At 42.0% G+C, this 18,640-nt stretch overlaps 1 protein-coding gene across 1 annotated transcript; it reads left to right on the top strand.

Annotated features, from left to right (window-relative positions):
- Positions 1–880: 880 nt before the first annotated feature.
- On the top strand, positions 881–13,567 carry ARHGAP21 (Rho GTPase activating protein 21; the record flags this gene model as incomplete). The annotated part of the gene is made up of 12 exons (XM_008941312.1): positions 881–945; positions 1,025–1,173; positions 2,706–2,854; positions 2,950–3,105; positions 3,212–3,290; positions 3,713–3,786; positions 3,872–3,961; positions 5,924–6,049; positions 6,238–6,279; positions 6,721–6,826; positions 8,613–8,644; positions 11,609–13,567. Coding segments are annotated over 12 exons (2,802 nt in total), but the record flags the coding sequence as incomplete, so codon positions are not given.
- Positions 13,568–18,640: the final 5,073 nt, after the last annotated feature.

Raw genomic sequence — 18,640 nt, 5'->3', positions numbered from 1 at the left:
CGTATTTTCTGAGCCTGCTCAGGAGGACATTATGGGGGACTGGATCAAACAGCTTGCTCAGGTCAAGGTAGACTACATCAACTGGTCTCCCTGCATCGACCCATTCAGTCACCACATCATAGAATGCTATCAGATTAGTCAAGCATGATTTCCCCTTGGTAAATCCATGCTGACTGGTCCTGATAACCTTCTCCTGCATGTGCTCAGAGATGACCTCCAGAATAAGCCACTCCATCATTTTTCCAGGGATGGAGGTGAGGCTGGCTGATCTGTAGTTTCCTGGATCTTCCTTCTTGCCCTTTTTGAAGACTGGAGTGACATTGGCCTTCCTCCAGTCCTCAGGCACCTCTCCCATTTGCCACAATCAGTGCATTTTCAGTGATGAGTAACAGGAATATTTTCATGTGTATGGTCATGTACATCTGCTCAGGTTTGAAACAATAATGTAATGGAAAATGGATTAATAAACATTATTAGACTGGTGGATAAAAGCATACTTGGATTCATGGCTGTTTTAGCTGTATGTGTAGTGGTAATTATTTACACAAGTACTGTGTGGACGTAGGATTGGATATTTCAGAGTAGTAGGGTGCATTGACTTGCATGTTTTCTATTCTATCTTACTTTAAATTTCTCGGGTTTGTATTGCTTTGAAAAAAAAAAATCTAACTAGTAGTGTTTAATTTGTAATTAGTTTTTTTCATGGTTTTTAAATGTTCTGTCCTTACTGTTCTCAAGGACTGCCTGTTAGATTTTTTTTCTTTTTTCTTAACTCTAGGGAAGTGTTTTTTCCTATGTGATCTGTTAATGGTATTCTGAAAGTAAAAAATACTTGTTCTGTTTCATAAGATTGTAAAGTAGATCTCAATTCATCTTACAGGATACTGGTGTCACTAGTAGAGATCTGATTAGTCGAAGGATTAAAGAATACAGTACAATGATGAGGTAGGTGAATTTCATGGTGCCTACAGTATTTGAAGACTTCTCCTCTAATTTTTTACTTAAGTAATGTATTGTGTTTCAGTTCTTCAAGCAGCAAAACAGAGCCATCTCCCAAAACACCTCGCCAGAGTCTAAGTATCAGACAGACATTGCTTGGAACTAAAGCAGAACAGCGGACCCTGAGTCCACATTCTCCTAAGGATGAGTCTGAGAGGAAGCTTCTCACTAAAGGTCTGTGTGTTTTCTGTATTTCTGTAGTTCCTTACAGCCCCAGTGTGAGGTCATTGAGGTGCCCTTTCCGGATTTCTTAAAGTATGAATATACAGATGCAAACCAAGTATTAACCATTTTTTTTTAACCTGCAGCTATAATCACTCATTACTTGTAAATGCTTCATTTAGATGTTATCCTGGATATATGTTGTGTTTTGTCAGATACCTGAAGCTTTTTATTCCAGTCCTGTCTCAAGAAGGTTTTATTTTTTTTTTCTGTAGCTCCACGTAGTGTTAACAGTAGTAAAATATAGGTGTTACACTTCTTGTGACCAAAATTTTGCCAAACTTTGGAAATCCTTTTGTGTGTAATAAATACTTTTGTCTCCAGCTGACTTGGAAGTGACAAGGTAAATTCATATTTTAAATATGTTGTTAAGAAACCAAAGTTTTGCACTGAGGAGTTTTAGGAGTAGAGAAGAACATGTGCGTTTGGCTTAGTCTTTAAAATACAGCAGTGAAACGATATTATTTTTTCCACAACAAAATTAATGCCCACTGAGTTTTAAAAAAAAAAAGTCCAATGACCTGGTACTGCAAACATAAATTACTAACCGAACCACATCAAATAATGTCACAAACTACTTTTTTCCAAAGAATGTGTAAATCCATGGTATTTCTGATCAGGCTGTTCTTGTAAGGATGTTGCATACAAATTCAGGCAATTGGCTGAGCAGTCCACTTTTGATCACCCACTTGTGAACAATTCGATCTTGTATTAAAGATGTAAGTGAATTCTCTTTCAAACGTCCCTTTACTCCTGCTATGCTGTAGATTATGTTACTAAATTGCAGAGATAAATTAAATTTCAAATCTGCTGAAAGAGTATTTATTTCCAGAGAGACTTGACTGGGGAGGAAGTACTATTGTATCCGGCAACTCTCCGTACAGGGTAACTGAGAACTGTAGCTTGCTACATGAATTGTATAAGAGAGGTAAACAGAGCAACAGAACTTTATCTGGTTTTTGGATAGGTAATACTTTTTTAAGTGTTTGAGTCCTAAGTGTTTGAGTTCTATTTGTAATGATTTAGGAGTGACTAAAATCTGACAGTTTTTGAAACAGTGAGTAGGTCCATACAAATGTGAGCATGTCTGTATAGTTTCATATGTATTTTATGCAGCACTGTGATTCAGTAGAGACTTAATCTTGCTTTAGTAAATGTGGCGGTTAGGTTTTTAAATGTCATGTACGTACCTGCAGTTTTAGAATGAAGAAATCTCACAGTACCATCGAGCTACTTGCTTTTCTAAATCTGGACTGTGAGTGTGTTCAGATGGATCTTTTGAATCACAGGAGAGTAAAAGAAGCTATGTTTAAGACAGACTAATGTCCAGCGAGTTGTTGCACAAACCTGGGCCAATAAAAAGAGAGAAAAATGCAGCAGGTGTCACTTGATATTTGCAAATCTGTTACCTGTATTCACAGTATTTTTTGTGACTTAAATGTTGTTATTTTTCTTCTTTATTTCCTCGTTTGCATTATGCTAACAAAAAGATGAGACAAGCCCACCAAAAGACAAAGGAACATGGAGAAAAGGCATTCCAAGCATTATGAGGAAGACATTTGAAAAGAAGCCATCTGCTGTAGGAACTTTCGGTGTTAGATTAGATGACTGTCCCCCAGCTCATACCAATAAAGTATGAAAGGACAATTTTTCTTTCCATTGTGATTTAAAAATACATTTTATGTGACTTTCTTTAAAATGTGTATATATAACTTTTCTTTTCTTCAGTATATTCCACTGATTGTTGATATATGCTGCAAACTGGTTGAAGAAAGAGGTCTGGAATACACAGGTATTTACAGAGTTCCTGGAAATAATGCTGCCATCTCAAGTATGCAAGAAGAGCTCAACAAAGGAATGACTGACATTGATGTTCATGATGATGTAAGTCTTTGATCACACTATTTCCAGGTTGCCCTCCCAAAAACTTCTTTTGTATTGTGATTATAGAAATATAAAGCATGTCTGTTGTTTTCTTCTAAATGTGTAGAAATGGCGAGACTTGAATGTGATAAGCAGCTTGCTGAAATCCTTCTTCAGAAAGCTCCCAGAACCCCTTTTTACCAATGGTAAGTTGTTGACAGGAGTTACTGTTGAATAGTACTTACAACTTTCAGAGGGTTTGAGAGAAAATCTAGTGGAATAATACTAACTCTGCAACAAAGCCCTCTTTCTTCCTTAAAGAGCAGGGAGTCATGATGATCACAGAACTTACACATGAAAGCTGTAAATAAAATTTTGCTAATGGCGAAGGAATAATAAATTTGAAAAAAAAAAAAAAGAGTAAAATTTGGAATTGTACTGATGCAATATTCCATGAAAGCTGTTCCCCCCTCCCCCCGCTGCCATCTTATTATATTACATAATGGGCTAATTTATGACTTCAAAAGGTCATTCATATGTATGTGTTACCTGTATTCATGGAGGTGGGGGTGTGGTGGTGTACATGCCTACATATATATACACAATTAATCTCTGCCTTTTTTAACAGACAAATATGCAGATTTTATCGATGCAAATAGAAAAGAAGATCCTGTTGAGCGTCTCAAAACACTGAAGAGACTGGTAAGCTGAAATCAGGTGTGTTGTACGTGCACTACAAAACTAGCATTAAATGTTTAATATTCTCAATAGTGATTGTTTGTTTCAGATTCATGATTTACCTGAACATCATTATGAGACTCTGAAGTTTCTTTCTGCACACCTGAAGACAGTAGCAGAGAACTCAGAAAAGAATAAGGTATTAGAAACAAAAGTATAACATATTTTGGTTTGTTTCATTCATTAAATACAGGGTTTATGCAGGATTATTTTCATTAAGGTGATAATTTATTACCGTAGATAAAATTAAGACCTTTGCTGTGTTGAGAAGGTTTTTGGATTAGACTAAGGACTCCTGCAAAGCATGCACCTCTTAGTGTAAAGTAAGTTTATTCAAACTGCTATTAATTCTTGTGGTAATGACTGCCTGCATCTTAGATTTAGCCCAAGTTTTTAGGTGTCATATAATCCTGTCTAAACACCAACAAGAGTGTGCAGGGCACAGGGGGGTGTTGGTGACCTGAATGAACCTGTTGACAGAGGCTGTTGTACCAGCTATGTGTGAAGCCTGGATTCCTGGATGCTTGAGTAATTTTTAAGACTAGGACTTGGTGTAGTACCTTAAATGTTTCATGAACTCATAGATGCTGGTTTGACTGGTTTAAGGAAAGAAAATTTATGATCTAAAGGGTGATAGTTCATCACTATAGGGTCTTAGTCCACCACTGAAATAGATTTTTGTCATTTCCGAAGGGTGGGGAAGAGTCAGTGTTAAGTGCTTCTGTGCATGCTATAATCCTACAGTAAATGCAAATAATAGTATCCCCTTTCTTTAGCTCTTGGGGTGGAGGGGGGAAGGGGTAGCTGAATGCAGAGCTGTGCACGATATGGATGTGCTTGTGGATGCCTACCTCAGGGCAGGTAACATGATGGCTTGTTATTTGGCTACCAATGTGAAGGGTATAGGAAAAAAATGGATGTGATTGATATGAACCTATGGTCAATCTTAAATCATATAAAAGGTCATGCCTCAATTCAAGTGAATATGTCAGGGTCCATCATCAGTTCTGCAAATAATACCTTCCAGTTAAATATGAAAGAAAAATGTGTTTGTATGTATATAAAAAAGTATTTAACAAATTGTAACCTTTAGTGGAGTTGTAGCTGACAGTATAATGAAATGATAGTAAATGTCATTTTTAAGTGTAGTGCCTAAAGCAGACCTTTACAGTTTTGGTGTGCTGTATAACTTGCTTAAATAATGTAAATATATGGAATATATAGGTCTAGATGAGTGAGGTGATGATTGTATGACTTGTCAAAGGCCACAATTCAAATCAAAGTGAGTATTAGGGGCTTGTGTCATGTTTGCAGTTTCCTTCGGGGTAAGCACAAGGACCTTGCCTCCTATGTATTATTGATCTATTCTATGTCACAACAGTAAACTATAAATCAGAGAAGTAAGCAAAAATAGAAGGTACGTATTCCGCTGGTGGCTGCTTGGAATTATTTGTTAGAAATGTAACATTAAAAGTAAATTAAGTGGATGATTAATGTTGTGACATGATTGCATAACTCCGAGTCTGTCTCATGAGATGTATTTGGTCTATGATGTTGGTTGCTACCGCCTCCTCTAAAGTAGATACAAGTTGAATGAACTCTTTGTCTGTAGACATAATACAGTTTTTGATTACCAGCTTAATTTTTTCATGTGTCATGTAAACATTTTCAGGAAAAAAGAAAAAAAAAAACCAAACAAACAGGGAACTAAGGGAACTAGCAATGCCTTTTTATTAAAAAACATCAGTGTTTCTAAACAAATAGTCTTTAAGGGAAGAAGAAAATCCCTCTGGAAGTGCCAAGAATATATCTGAGTTCTTGAGTTTTCTGTGCTTGTGGAGCTGTTTACTTGCAGTGAATTATGGAGGTTGAATTCTGAATTATAGAAATGTTGGATGCATTTATTGCAGCTGTATATATGAGAGTTCTAGTGTAAGGTAACATCTGATCTCAGTCAGTAATTTTTTTTCTTTAAGTCTTTTCTTTGTATTTATTTAAAGTGGTTCTCAGATTTATTAATAGTGTTATATTAATGTTCTTAAACCATATTACTTTATTTTCTTGTTATAAATGTTTGATGTGGAAATACTTAATTTCTTAGATGGAGCCAAGAAACCTGGCAATAGTGTTTGGTCCAACACTCGTGAGGACATCTGATGATAACATGACACACATGGTTACGCACATGCCAGACCAATATAAAATTGTAGAAACACTCATCCAAAAAGTAAGTGGCTGCATTTCATTATTAAAAAAAATAAGATTATACACATCGACCAGTTTTTCTCTCATTGGGCCAGCTTGGGTCTGGTATTTATCCTTCAAACTTCAGGATAGCATTTGCAGTAATGTCCATTTTTCCACATTGGGTTTTGTTTCATGTGGGGATTTCACCTTTTTTATTTTAAATTGTAGCATGACTGGTTTTTCACAGAAGATGATGCTGAAGAACCCCTTGTAAGTATTGTGTCATAAATATTTGTATTCTAATTATCTTAGCTTAGAATCTGCTTCTGTCGCCTCTAGAATGTCTTCTGTATTTCGTACTACATCACTGTATGGTTTGCTCTTCAGAAACACCTTTTTAGCTCTCCAGTCCTTGCAGTAATGTTTTGTGGTTTTTTTATTAACCAAAAAAAAAAAAAAAAAAAAAAAAAAAAACACCCCCAAAAAAAAAAAAACAAACCCCACAAAAAATAAACAAACAAACAAAAAACCTAAACAAAACTCAACAAGGCAAGCCATGTAATTTTTTTTAAACCATAAAGCAAAATCGGAAGATAAGAATATGTGAGCAAATGTGTCCTGAGGTGAATAATGCAATTTTCTAAATGCTGTTGAATCGTAATGAACTATTTGTGAAACGATGATGAAGAGATCTTTGTTTATTGACTATAGACAACAGTTCAGGAGGAAAACACTGTAGAATCTCAACCAGTGCCAAACATAGATCATTTACTCACCAACATTGGAAGAACGGGAGTATCTCCTGGAGACGTATCAGGTAACTTGCCTGGACAGTGTTGGTCCATAGGCTAGAATAACCTACTCTGTTAACTCACTGCAACTCTCTCTTCCTATCTCCTTTTACTAATAAACTGTTTTTCTCTTTTCCAAAAGATCAATTAACACTTCTCTAAAGACTTGAATTGTTGATAATCATGCATGATACAATTTGGAGAACCTTGTTGTCTAACAGGAATATAACCATTAAAAGATGAGGCTTGCACATACTGTTTTATTTATTCACAGTAACCCATGCAATCATCATCGTGAGGTGAAGCAGATATGGTGGTGTGAAGTGGTTTGTTGTGATGGCAGAAAGACTGATCTTCAGTGGTGGTCTAATATTGCTCCTTCCTAACATTAGGAATTCAAAACATTGAGTTATGTTTCCTTGTTGAGTGATGGACACTTTAATAAGAATGTTGCAGTATGTCTATACTAAAGCTGATTTCCTTCTGTTTATAAATGCCATCCTCTTTTGTGGCTAAGGACAAGCATTGCAGGCTCTTTTTTGGTGACTTCCCCCCCCCCCCTTTCACTTTATACTATTGCACTAACCCAGCATGTCGTATCCCACAAATGTTTTCCCTTCATCTCTAGCTTTTGTTTCAGTTTTCAAAGGGTTGTTCAGCACTTACTGAAACAGTCACTTTATACTGATGTTGTAACAGGCGAAGTGGGAGGAGTCTATCACACGGTGATGTCATTAGTGGATTCTGTGATGTCACTGATGGACAGCTGGAACTGTAGGAAGAAGGAGGACTGTTGCCCACACTGTAGCTGCCTTGTCTGCAGAAACCCCCGTTTCTTGTAAATGGAAAAAAAAAAAAAAAAGTTGATCTGTGCTGTAAATTTTCTTTTAAGAGTATTTTAAACAGATCAATGCTACTTTTTAAAAGTTTTTCTGCTGTTTCTTGTTATCTCTGAAGCAGACCCTGAGGAGAAATAGCATGGTATGGTCTACCGGTCTTTCTAGTCATAAAGCATTAGCCATGTGTCAAAAAGGGGTGTGGCAGGGGGCTCAGCTCTTTCTTCCTAGGGAGAAAGTCCCTAAAGCTGGAACAGAACCAAGTTCCTATTTTTTAGTCATTGTGCTAGCCCCTTCCTACCCCCTTTATAATTGTATAATCTTGGGTTTTGCGAGACAGTAAAACTATGGTGTCCATTTTTCATTTCATGATAGCGCTTGTTGTGGAAAAGGACAAAACTGGTAGCTGCTGAAATCTAGCCCATTTAAAAGTAAAATTCTACTTACACGTAGTCAGGGGTGGAGAGAGATGTGTAATTGGGGTTTTACACACAAAATACGACTTAATTCCTTTAAAAACTCGCAAAAAGAATATGACTACTTGAACCATGATTTGCACCTAGGGCAGCCAGCAGTATTAAGACATTCAATTTTGCTTTGTGTATCCTGAATGTCAGGAGAGTACATGGTACGATCCTGAAAAGGTCTCTCAGCTGCGGTTTTGCAGGGGCTGTATACTTAAAACATCGAATAAACATCAGTATTTCTGGTTTTTATTTAGAAGAACAGGGCTCCTTTGCCATTCCTATCATTGAGCTGGTTCTGCCTACAATTCACAGCATCCTTTCATGGCGGTGGCTTTCTGTGGTGCAGCTTGCATCTTTGTGAGCTCTGACTATTCACTCTGTTCTGGTTTTATTTGCTTCACATTTTGTTCTGTGCTTGTCTTTTTCCATAAGTCCAGCATTGTCTGTAGCAACAACAGAAAAATTGCACAGAACTGAGCAGAATTGTTTTATTTTTAATTTTTCCACAGATTCAGCTACTAGTGACTCGGCAAAATCTAAGGTAAATAATTTTGTGAAATAATGTAGTAATAAGCTTTTGAAATCTGTTAGATATTTGCTTTCTTTATTAAATCACTTATATGCAGATGTACTATAGAGTTTATGTAGAATTTTTTGAGTAAGTGGTAATACTGTTTTCTCATCAAATAATTTTAAAGTGTTCCAGTGGAGAAGAATCACTTGTTTGCAATTGGCTTCATCTGCCAAAGCAGTCAGCTGCACATGTAAACAACTTTGTTCCAAACTCTGGCAATTGTGAGCACTAACCTCCTTTTTGCATCTCATCTAGAAGTGTATATAGTATGCTCCTGTCATTGTTGGCATACTGCTTACTTCCAGACAGTATTTGTGTTTCCCTATTCCACTGAGATGATTACAGGTTAGAATTTAGCCTTTTCTCCCTCAGAAGGTAACAGCTTCTTCTCTTACAGGCAGCTGAAGGTTGTGGTTAAAAGTTGTGATGGGAGATCTCCCTAGGAAATATTGCTGTGCCTGGGAGGACAGCCCAGGAGATTTGGGGAATAAGGCTGGAACATGGGCAGTCCCAGTTCAGGGGGGCAGAGCTCTCACCTGACCCACGGACAGATTTCTTGGTCTCCCAGGCTGCTGTTCAGGGGTCGCTGACACTGGACGTCCGTCTGCAGCACTGTGTGTGACACAGCAGCGTGCAGCTGACCTCAGCTGTCAGCACGAGGTCCAGCTTCATGCTGCTGTGCTGTCCGGGTGTGCCACTCGTGTTCCCCTTTGGGCTGAGAACAGGGCTTAGCGCGTCCTGGTTTGGTGTTGAGATGCCCACCCAGCTGCTTCATGAGGAAGCTTGGTGGATGTTCTTGAGCCACTGTCTCAGGAAAGCCCAGCTTCCAGGACGCCATGTCACGCTGCCTGTGCCCGGAGCCTGTGCTCTTGCAGGTTGTGTCTCACTGACCAGCACCCGCCAGCAGCACAGAGCAGCAGCACCAGTCAGGCCACGGTCATGGGCCCCTGAGCAGCAGTGCATCCAGATGGTCTGGGCCAGGAGCCTGCTTATTGCTCACCCAGCCACGGGCCAAGTGCAGCTCCAGCTGTCTGCGTTGCTGGATATCCTGCTTGGAGCAAAGGACATGTGCCTGTTCCCAGCTGATGGAAAAAAACGTGCAGAGCTCTCCCATTCTTTACAGGGACAGTAGCCAACGCAACAGTGCCATTTTCAGTAGTGGGAAGAATTGCTGTTCTCCCTTGGAAAATGGTAGGCCCAAGTTTGTTGGCAGTTTTGGATTGGCACGTCTCTGCAAGCGCAGTGATTCAGAGGTGTCACCTGCGGCCCAGAAGATTCTTTGCCCATGCTGCCTGTAGGCAGAGATTGTGCAGGAGACGAGGCAGTCATTGTAGGTAGCAATTGTTCAGGCTTCTCAGATGCTTGTTTCCCTGGGGGCTCCCAGGAAGACATAGCGTGTGTCTTCTGACCACCCAGTCCTGAACTCTGCATCAAGAGCATGGGATGTTCTCTGTCATGGAGCAGGTGGTTCTGGATAACCATGAATATTTTTGTACTGTTGGTTGAGTACATGTTTCTCCCAACTCTTCCCTGTCCATGTTCACATAAATTAGTGCACTTTCACTGAGGCTGTCATGGTCAATATAGCCACTGTATTACTGTATGGCTCATTGACCTTCTCTTGTGAAGTTATGTAGTGGCAGTTTTCACCTTTGCCAGCACCTTTTTCATTTTTGAGGAGACAGTGAATAGGAGTGAAATTTGTGCCAAGAAAAAGTTGTTTGAGCAAAGCCATTAAATGCCCTGTGTCTGGTCAGAGCTTTGCTGTCTATGGGCAGTGCATTTACGCCACAGTAGTAGGCGTCCTGCGGCAGTTCACTGTCACCTGCGGGCTGTGGTTCCGTGCTTATGGAGCACAGAACTGCCTTGCTGGACAACAGCTGAGTAGTTAGGTGATGGCTAGTGTGCATTAGATTTCCTGTTGTCTTTAGGCTTATTCCCTTAACTAGGTATCTGGAATCACTGGAGGGTCTTTTCAGTAACGATGTCCTGGCGTTTTTGCTGAAACTGTTACTGTGAGGATAGATCTTCCCCCCACTTTTCCTCTCTGTCCCTGCAGTGCTATGCAGTAACGGATGATTGGGATTTCAGAGACTTCTAGCATAGCCCATCACTGCTGCTCTGCATCTTCCTTCTGTCAGGTCAGAGAGAGGGGCTATGTGTCTGAACGTGGATGAGGTTCAGGTAGCTGACACCTAAGCTGCTCATGTTGACCCTAGACAGATGTCACATTTCAGTCCCACTATGTTAAAAGCCTCTGATGTGAGCAGCTGCCCTTATCAGTAGATATGATTTCTGTATTCTTTCTCCAGTGTCTGCAGTGTGCAGACTGCACTGGCCAGCTGTCAGGGACAGGGTGGCACCTGCCCTAACCTCCTGCTTCTTTTAAAGTGGCAGTGCAATTGCTTCTGTGCAATTCTAAAGGTAGATTCCTCAAAAATCAGCATTTTATTTCTGTTAATTTTCTATACTTGTGTCTAAACAAGACTTTTGTATAGCTTTCATTTTATTTGAAGTAATTGATACTATTTAAAAAACTTGGCCTGAAAGATGGAAGATCAGCTAAAAATAGTTTGAGAAAATAACCTTGTCATGTAGGTAAGACCTTGGAAGGAGGGATTTGAAACCACTCGCCCGTGGAGCAGTTTCTGCTGCACACCACTCTTGAAAAGGCTGTCTTGCTGTAATGGAGCCTGCTTTGTTATTCAGAAACTAAACAGCTGTATATGCAAACTTGTCTTTGCTACGTTGAAGGGATTCAGATAAAAAGTGGAATTTTCAGAATGAAAATTGACTTCTTGGGCCATATTTCCTGAATAAAGACAGACTTTCTGCAGTGATGCTCAGGATGCGTTTTTAAATTGTCTCAGTCTAATCAATGTTTCTTTATGATTTCTGATTGCACCCTCTCCCTTTTCTTTTTCCTAACAGGGTTCTTGGGGTTCTGGAAAGGATCAGTATAGCAAGGAACTGCTTGTGTCCTCCATTTTTGCAGCAGCTAGTCGCAAGCGGAAAAAAACAAAAGAGAAACCACAACCAAGCAGCTCAGAGGATGAGTTGGATAATGTGTTTCTGAAGAAGGAGCTTGCAGAACAATCTCGTGGTGACACAACAAAAGAGGACATAGCTAAAGGGGAATATGAAAGAGAGAGAGACGTAGGGAGAAAACAGAGGATGTTTGTCCTGAAGGAAAAAGAGAGCAGCAGTAAAAAAGATGTGAATGTTGTAAAGGATGAAAAGAAGTCATTAAAGAAAGAAAGTATCCTGTCAGAGGAACCTTCATTGCCTTACCATGAAAAATGTACAAAATCACCAAATTTTGGCTATGTGCAAACCACGCAGAAGAATAACCCAAAAATGCCTATTTCACAGTCTTCTTCCCAGGTTGAGGAGACAGTGTCTGACTCTGGCACTGTGCTAAGCACTTCCTCCCAGGCTTCCCAGCACAGATACTCATGCAAAAAAGTAGCCAGCCCTGAAATTAAACACAGTGAGTTTTTAGCAGCTGATGTCAGTTCCATCACCTCAGATTATTCAACTACTTCATCTACTATTTATCTGACTGGCTTAGATACCAGTATGCTGAGCCCTGAGGTGCAGTCGGTGACAGAAAGCAAGGGAGAAGATGCTGATGACGAAAGGAGTGAATTGATCAGTGAAGGGCGTCCTATGGAGACGGACAGCGAAAGTGACTTCCCTGTCTTTGCCACCAGTGCTGCTGCTGAAAGGCTGTCCAAGGGGAAGGTTTCAGAAGTGGCAAAGACTGGTCGGAGGAACTCTGAAGAAAGTGAAGTAAGTTGTACTGAGGGAAGTTCAACGCCGAAGTTAGAGAGTCGCAGGCTTTTTAGCTCACACAAACTTATTGAATGTGATACGCTGTCCAGGAGAAAGTCTGCACGGCACAAAACGGACAGTGAGGGTTCGGGGGATGCGAAGAGTGAGAAGGACTTGCCTACTGTGACCAAAATGTTTGACATCATGAAAAAAGGAAGATCGACAAGCAGTTTAGCTACGTCAGCCAGGAGTGAGGTTGACAAACAAGAACCTACCTGGAGACTTAAGATTACAGATAGGTTAAAGCTGCGTCTCAAATCATCTGCAGATGACATGTTTGGAGTTGGGAATCAAAAAGCTAACTCTGCAGAGACTGCAAAGAGAAAAAACATCAGGCGAAGGCACACGCTTGGAGGGCAGAGGGATTTTGCTGAAATAAGTGTCCTGAATGCTTGGAAGGCTCAGGAGCCAAGTCAAAGTAGAGAGAGGGAATCTGAACTTTCAGCTGTGAACCGGCTGAAGCCCAAATGCCCGGCGCAGGACCTCTCGATCTCAGACTGGCTTGCACGAGAACGTTTACGCACTAGCACAACTGACCTTAATACGGGTGAAACTGGAAAGCCCAGGCTCGAGAACACTAACTTAGCAGATGTATCCAAGGGAGATCTGCCTTTATCTGCAGAGCTGCAGACAGATGAAGGCAGTTCTTCCAGCAGCCTGACTTCAATTAACAGGACTCCACCTTCGGGACCATTTCAGCCACCAGACCAGGTAAACGGTGAAAATTACCAGAATATGAACAAAAACAACTTCAGCCCAGCAGTTGATGCCCATCCTCATAAACTGTCTGGGACCCAAGTGGTTAGATCTCGATTCTACCAGTATCTTTGAAATGGGGAAGATATGTCCACTACAGCAATTCATTAACTTTACTGTTACACTTCCCAGTAACTGTGTGTGTGTGTGTGTGTGTGTGTGTGCGCGCGTACATGTACATAGATTTTTTTTTTTTTTTTCCTGTACTGTTGTTATGCAGCCTTCATTTGGGCTGGTTTCATCAATATGCTCTGTGGAACGTCTTCACGGTGCATTACCACAGCCAGAAGAACACTAAAGTATATATATATATATATATTTTAAGAAAAAGTATATTTGATGGCTGCATACAAATGTTGAACAAAGCATCTGATGCAACGTGCTGTGTAGCGTATACATGGTTTTCTGACTGAGAGTTGGCCTGGCATTAGTATGCAGAAAAATTGTTCTTTTGGTTTAGTCACTAACAAGTGCCTCATCATCAATTCACTTGGTTTGTTAGGGTGCCATATTGTTAAATTAGAAAAACTTATTGCAAACGAATGCATTTTACTGTTAACGAGTTTCATTACATTTTACAAATGTTAACACAGGTGGCTACAGAGCTTCCATTCCTTAGGCATTCCAGTAAATATTGGAGTTTTATATTTCCAATTTTAATACAGATTTTGAGTTTTATGTGACTTGAATTTTTAATCTTTCTGTAAAATAAGTAACTTAAATGTACATATTACATGTGTATCTTTTCTTCAGATACCAGATTTGATATAAATGTTGTAACATAGGCGTGTAGATAGTGGATACTGGATGGAACTGGTTTCTTTTATTGAGAATATAATTCTGCATGAAGACCTAATGAATCCAAACCTGTATCATGCCTGTGTGCATACCTACTTAAACACTGGAAATAAAATTGTTTTGGTGACTCTTTGAGTTGTGTGAGCTTTTTGTAAGGAGCAGCTGGGAATGTTGCGTTTCCAAGCTGTGGCCAGCAGCTGCCATCAGGATCACAGAACCTGGGGCTGCCCCTGGATGGAGGGCAGTGCTCTCCAGCCTCTGTGGCTCTGGGATGAGACTGGAGCTTACTTCAGCATAGGAAGAGGGGTTCAGACAGGTAGATATTTTCATCTTGATATATGATCGGGTTCTAAGGTATGTAGCAAGTTGGTTCATGTTTAATGTGCTGGGTTTGTAGCAGTGAAGAAACCACATCTGTGAGTACTGGTTACCTACTAGTCAAAACAATACTGTAGTCTGGGTCTTTGACTTTTTGCAGTTTGAACTATGAAGATATGTTTCTATCCTAAAAGCCCTGCTGTGTGGATGCTTTGCCAGTTAGATTGTCTTAAGAACAAAGCAGTTGCTCATCGTGCGGGGTGTTCCCATGTCTTACGCTGTCACTTGCTTGGCAGAAGGTTAAACCTGTATCGGTGATAAATAAGCAGTGACCATGGGGGACAGAGAAAAACTTGCTCCTGTGCACATGTTCTGTTACTGAGAAGGAATTACAGTAATGAGGATGTGTAGGCTGATGTGGTTTTAAGCAGACTTTGTTTCTTTCCAAAGTGACTGTAACAGCCCTGTGCTTTGATCTGCTGTGGTTTTGAGCCTTGTGAGAAATCATTATAAAAATTGACGGTGAAGGAAAGCATCAGTTTGACAGTTGAGATCCGTGAAAGTTCTAGCTGCATAATTGTGTGCTTCTGGTACCAGTTCACATAAAAGTGAGTCCTGTTCCTGTGGAATCCTTGCAAACTAAAATGTCTTTTCCCCTCAGAGCGGACGGGAAGCTGGTGCATCAGCGGCATTTCTGCATGCAGTGGGAGGCAGAGTGGGTGTGTTTTGTGAAACAGAAAAAATGATGATCATTTTTATTTCAGTCCTAACAGTAAAGTGTATTTGAACAAGAGATCTCAAAGTAGTGTTGTGATGCCTCTGCTGTGACACTCATCAGCGAACGCCCACCATCGTTCACTGGAGGCATATAGCCCATAGCTAGTCTCAAACTTGTTGGAGTGTGTACAGAGCATCCACAGAAGGTCACAGGCGTTTTCTCGATGAAGCAGTTGACTTACAGAGATACATAAGGGGCCTTGGGGGTCAGCATCTCACTCTCATTTGACAGACATTTTGATGGACCAAGTTAATTTTCATTTTGTTGTGTTTGTAGGTGACTAATGATTTTAACTCCTGAGGCTAGGTGCAGGGCTGACAACTCTTGTGCTTATGTTCTATTCCAGTAATACAATGAAAGATCTTTTGATAAATGGGGAATAGCATTGGCTGGCAACACTCCAGGTACCACTTCAGTGCCTCACGGCCTCCATGGCACTGTCCGCTGCTGCGGCACCGGTTGTGTGGAAGCTGCAGGAGGAGCTTGGACAAAACCGGGTCCAAACTCTGTGGGGGTGTAAGAAAAGGATTGTGGCAGTTCAGACCACCATTGCTCTGTCCTTTCCAGGTACATCAGGTCTTGGAGGAGATAACCTGGCAGGCGGAGTGGGGGGGAGGAAAGCTGGGAAGGGGAGATGCAGGGAGAACTCTGTGAGGTGCCTCAGGGAGGAGATTACCGAGCTCCACCTGAGGGAGGTAGCATGTGGGAGCATAGCTGAGGCTGGGAAAACACTGATGGTTTTTGTGCCCTTTGAAGACTGCCACAATTTGGGGCCACCTTAAATTCCATCCAGTGTGGCAATTGAGATGACAGATATTTTTAGGAGCCAGTGGTACACCCTAATCTTAAAAAGCAGCTACTTCAGACCTTTACCCGTGGTGCTTCTTTTGTCTTTTTTTTTTTCCCCTCTCCTCTGGAAGAGAAGGCTGCTGGTCTGACACAGGGAGGGCAACATGGGTATGGGTACAGTAGCCTGCCCTGAGGTGAATTTTGTTAGTGCCAGTATTTCCTCTGGAAACTGGATTTAGCAGGATGGCAGAACCATGAGGTCACAGAGCAGCTGAGGTGGGCAGGGATCTTCAGGGATCATCTAGTCCAGCTCAGGCAGGTGCAGCCATAGCAGGTTGCTCAGGGCTGGGGCTGATTTGGTATATCCAAGGATGGAGGTTCCACAGCCACCCTGGGCACTCTGTGCCAGTGTTTGCTAACACAGTAAAAAAGGACTGCTTTTTATTTGTTTAAGCAGAATTTGTTAACATTTCTATTTGTGCCTACCTTTTGTTTTTATGCTCATCACCATCAAAAGGATTCAAACTGGCTTGGGAAGTAATTTTGTGGTCTGAGGACTGCTTGGAGCTGTATAGCTGCAAGTCATTAGGAACAGGTCTATGGTGCAATCTGATGGGGAAATAATGGAAGGATGAACCGTGTTGGTAGCAATAGTGTTTGGATTTTTCAAGTGGTTCCAAACATCAGTTCCTGCCTCAGTGCGGATCAGTGATGTAGTCTGAAATCCCTTTTCTGGTAGCTGGAAGGTGCTGTGTGACTGCTTTTAAAGACTCTAAAGGGCTTGTTAGAGTCCCCATTAGTATCGCTTATAGCACTGATAATGCAGAATGAAGGCATGGCCACAGTCCAGACAGTTTCGTAACTTCTTTCACACTGCTGCAAAGCTGACGGGAAATCCTTTGCTGAGCTACACATAAAGGTCTCTTCCTGACTGCAGCACCCTAAGAGAACCTGTCTCGGCTTCATCCGGGCAGGATGAGAGAGCTTGAAATGTGGCCTCTTCTGCTAGAAAAAGCTGTGTTCTTGTTTTCAAAGCCAGGTCATTACACTGTCTTCATTTAGGTAATAAGCAATTAATTGTGCCAGCCTGTGGAAAGAAGGATGTAGGCTGGTGTGTGGCAGGGAGGGGGAATACTTTAAAATGAACCTGCAATTGTTGAAGTGGTGCGTGTACCTATGGCATGAGACCAGCAAAGTCTGCTTTCATCTTCTGTTACTGAACTCGAGAGTTTTGAAGTATCCAGGAGGAGCTGCCTCTTGGTGGAGATCAGATGGATTTAGGCCCTGCATACCCCTCCTCTCCCCTTCTTTATGCATCCTCTCCTGCTCTGCCCTCTCACTACTGTGGCCTGCTCAGTGCAGGGGCTGGATGCCATATTGCTTTGTTTCTGCTGCAGTCCCCATGGGTAGCCAGCTGGCACACAGGAACGGCACTCGCTCTACTGGGGAGTCCTGGGCTGGCTCAGACCACGACAGGAGCAGGAAGGTCCTGCTCACCTTCCAACTCCTTCTGCTTGGAAAGGGAGCAGTGAGCTGCTTCACTACTGATTTCTTTCTTTTTTTTTTTTTTTAAATAGTGAGGTCCCATCACATCTGAATCTCCAGGATAGCTACAGATTAAAGAAATTTGATGGCTGCTCACAGAAGGGACTCGGAAGACCCTGCTGCAAACAGAACTGCTAGCAGGTCTGGTGCCCTGGGCATGTGGTACCCTGCTGGGTTCTTTTCTGCTCTGTCATCTTTAAACTGCCCGAGAGGCTGGTGAGAGCTTGATCTGGAACTGCCTGTGCTGGGAACAGCAAGGAGGACGGGCTGCTTTTTCTCATGTTCCCTCCTAGCAGGGGTTGGCTGTGGGGAATGCAGCTGGCCTCTCGCCGCTGGGGGCTGCTCTGTTAGTGCTCAGCCCCCTCTTGCTGTCGAAGCTGCCCAGCGGCTCTTGTCCCGATCTCGGGCTGCAGTCACCTCCACCAAAGCCACCTCTTCATAACTGGTTTACAGTGAGAAGCTTGGCTTTTTCATCACTAGCCTGTGCTGTCTCCTGTGCTCAAGGGATTTATTTATAGACTTACTGATTTTTCTAAATGCTCTCCTTGGTGTTCAGAAGCATTCCTGGTGCTGAGCTACAGCCCTTCCCAGCCTGTGTTTGTGAAAGCACAACTTCGGAGCTGTACAAGCAGGATGGGGAGGGAGTAAATGGTGCCTACCTCCTGAGGGTCCCAGCAGCGGTGCCTGTGGTTGGTTTCCTGCCCCTGCTGCACCCCAGCGCTGAGGGTGAGACAGGAGCACGAAACACGGCCGCTGCTGGAAGACGTGCGTGTTGCCGTGTAGCTGAGCCCACGAGTGGGTGTTGTGTTGGCTCCCTGATGGCGATTTCCACGTCCCTCACCACAAGTAATGATTACCTGTCGAGTACAGCTCTGCTGCCCGCTGCCCGCCTGCTGCCCGCTGCCCGCCTGCTGCCCGGGCAGGGACGTCGCTTATGTACACAGCTACTGTTGGCAGCTAAATTCAGCCAGAGGCAGAGAACGTGCCGCGGGGCAGGGCCGGGGGTGGCTGCTGGGCACCTTCCCTGGCTGCGCAGCAGCTCGGGGGCGGCTCACAAGGAGTTTCGGGGCATCGGGCATTAGCCAGTTCCTGTTTTTCAGTGTCAGGTTCCTGAGACATGTTAGACTAAGAGTTTTTAGAACAAA

Source organism: Merops nubicus, unplaced genomic scaffold, assembly GCF_000691845.1.
Source record: "Merops nubicus isolate BGI_N331 unplaced genomic scaffold, ASM69184v1 scaffold16155, whole genome shotgun sequence".
NCBI classification, from domain to species: Eukaryota; Metazoa; Chordata; class Aves; order Coraciiformes; family Meropidae; genus Merops; species Merops nubicus.
This window is presented reverse-complemented; position numbering and strand designations above follow the sequence as displayed.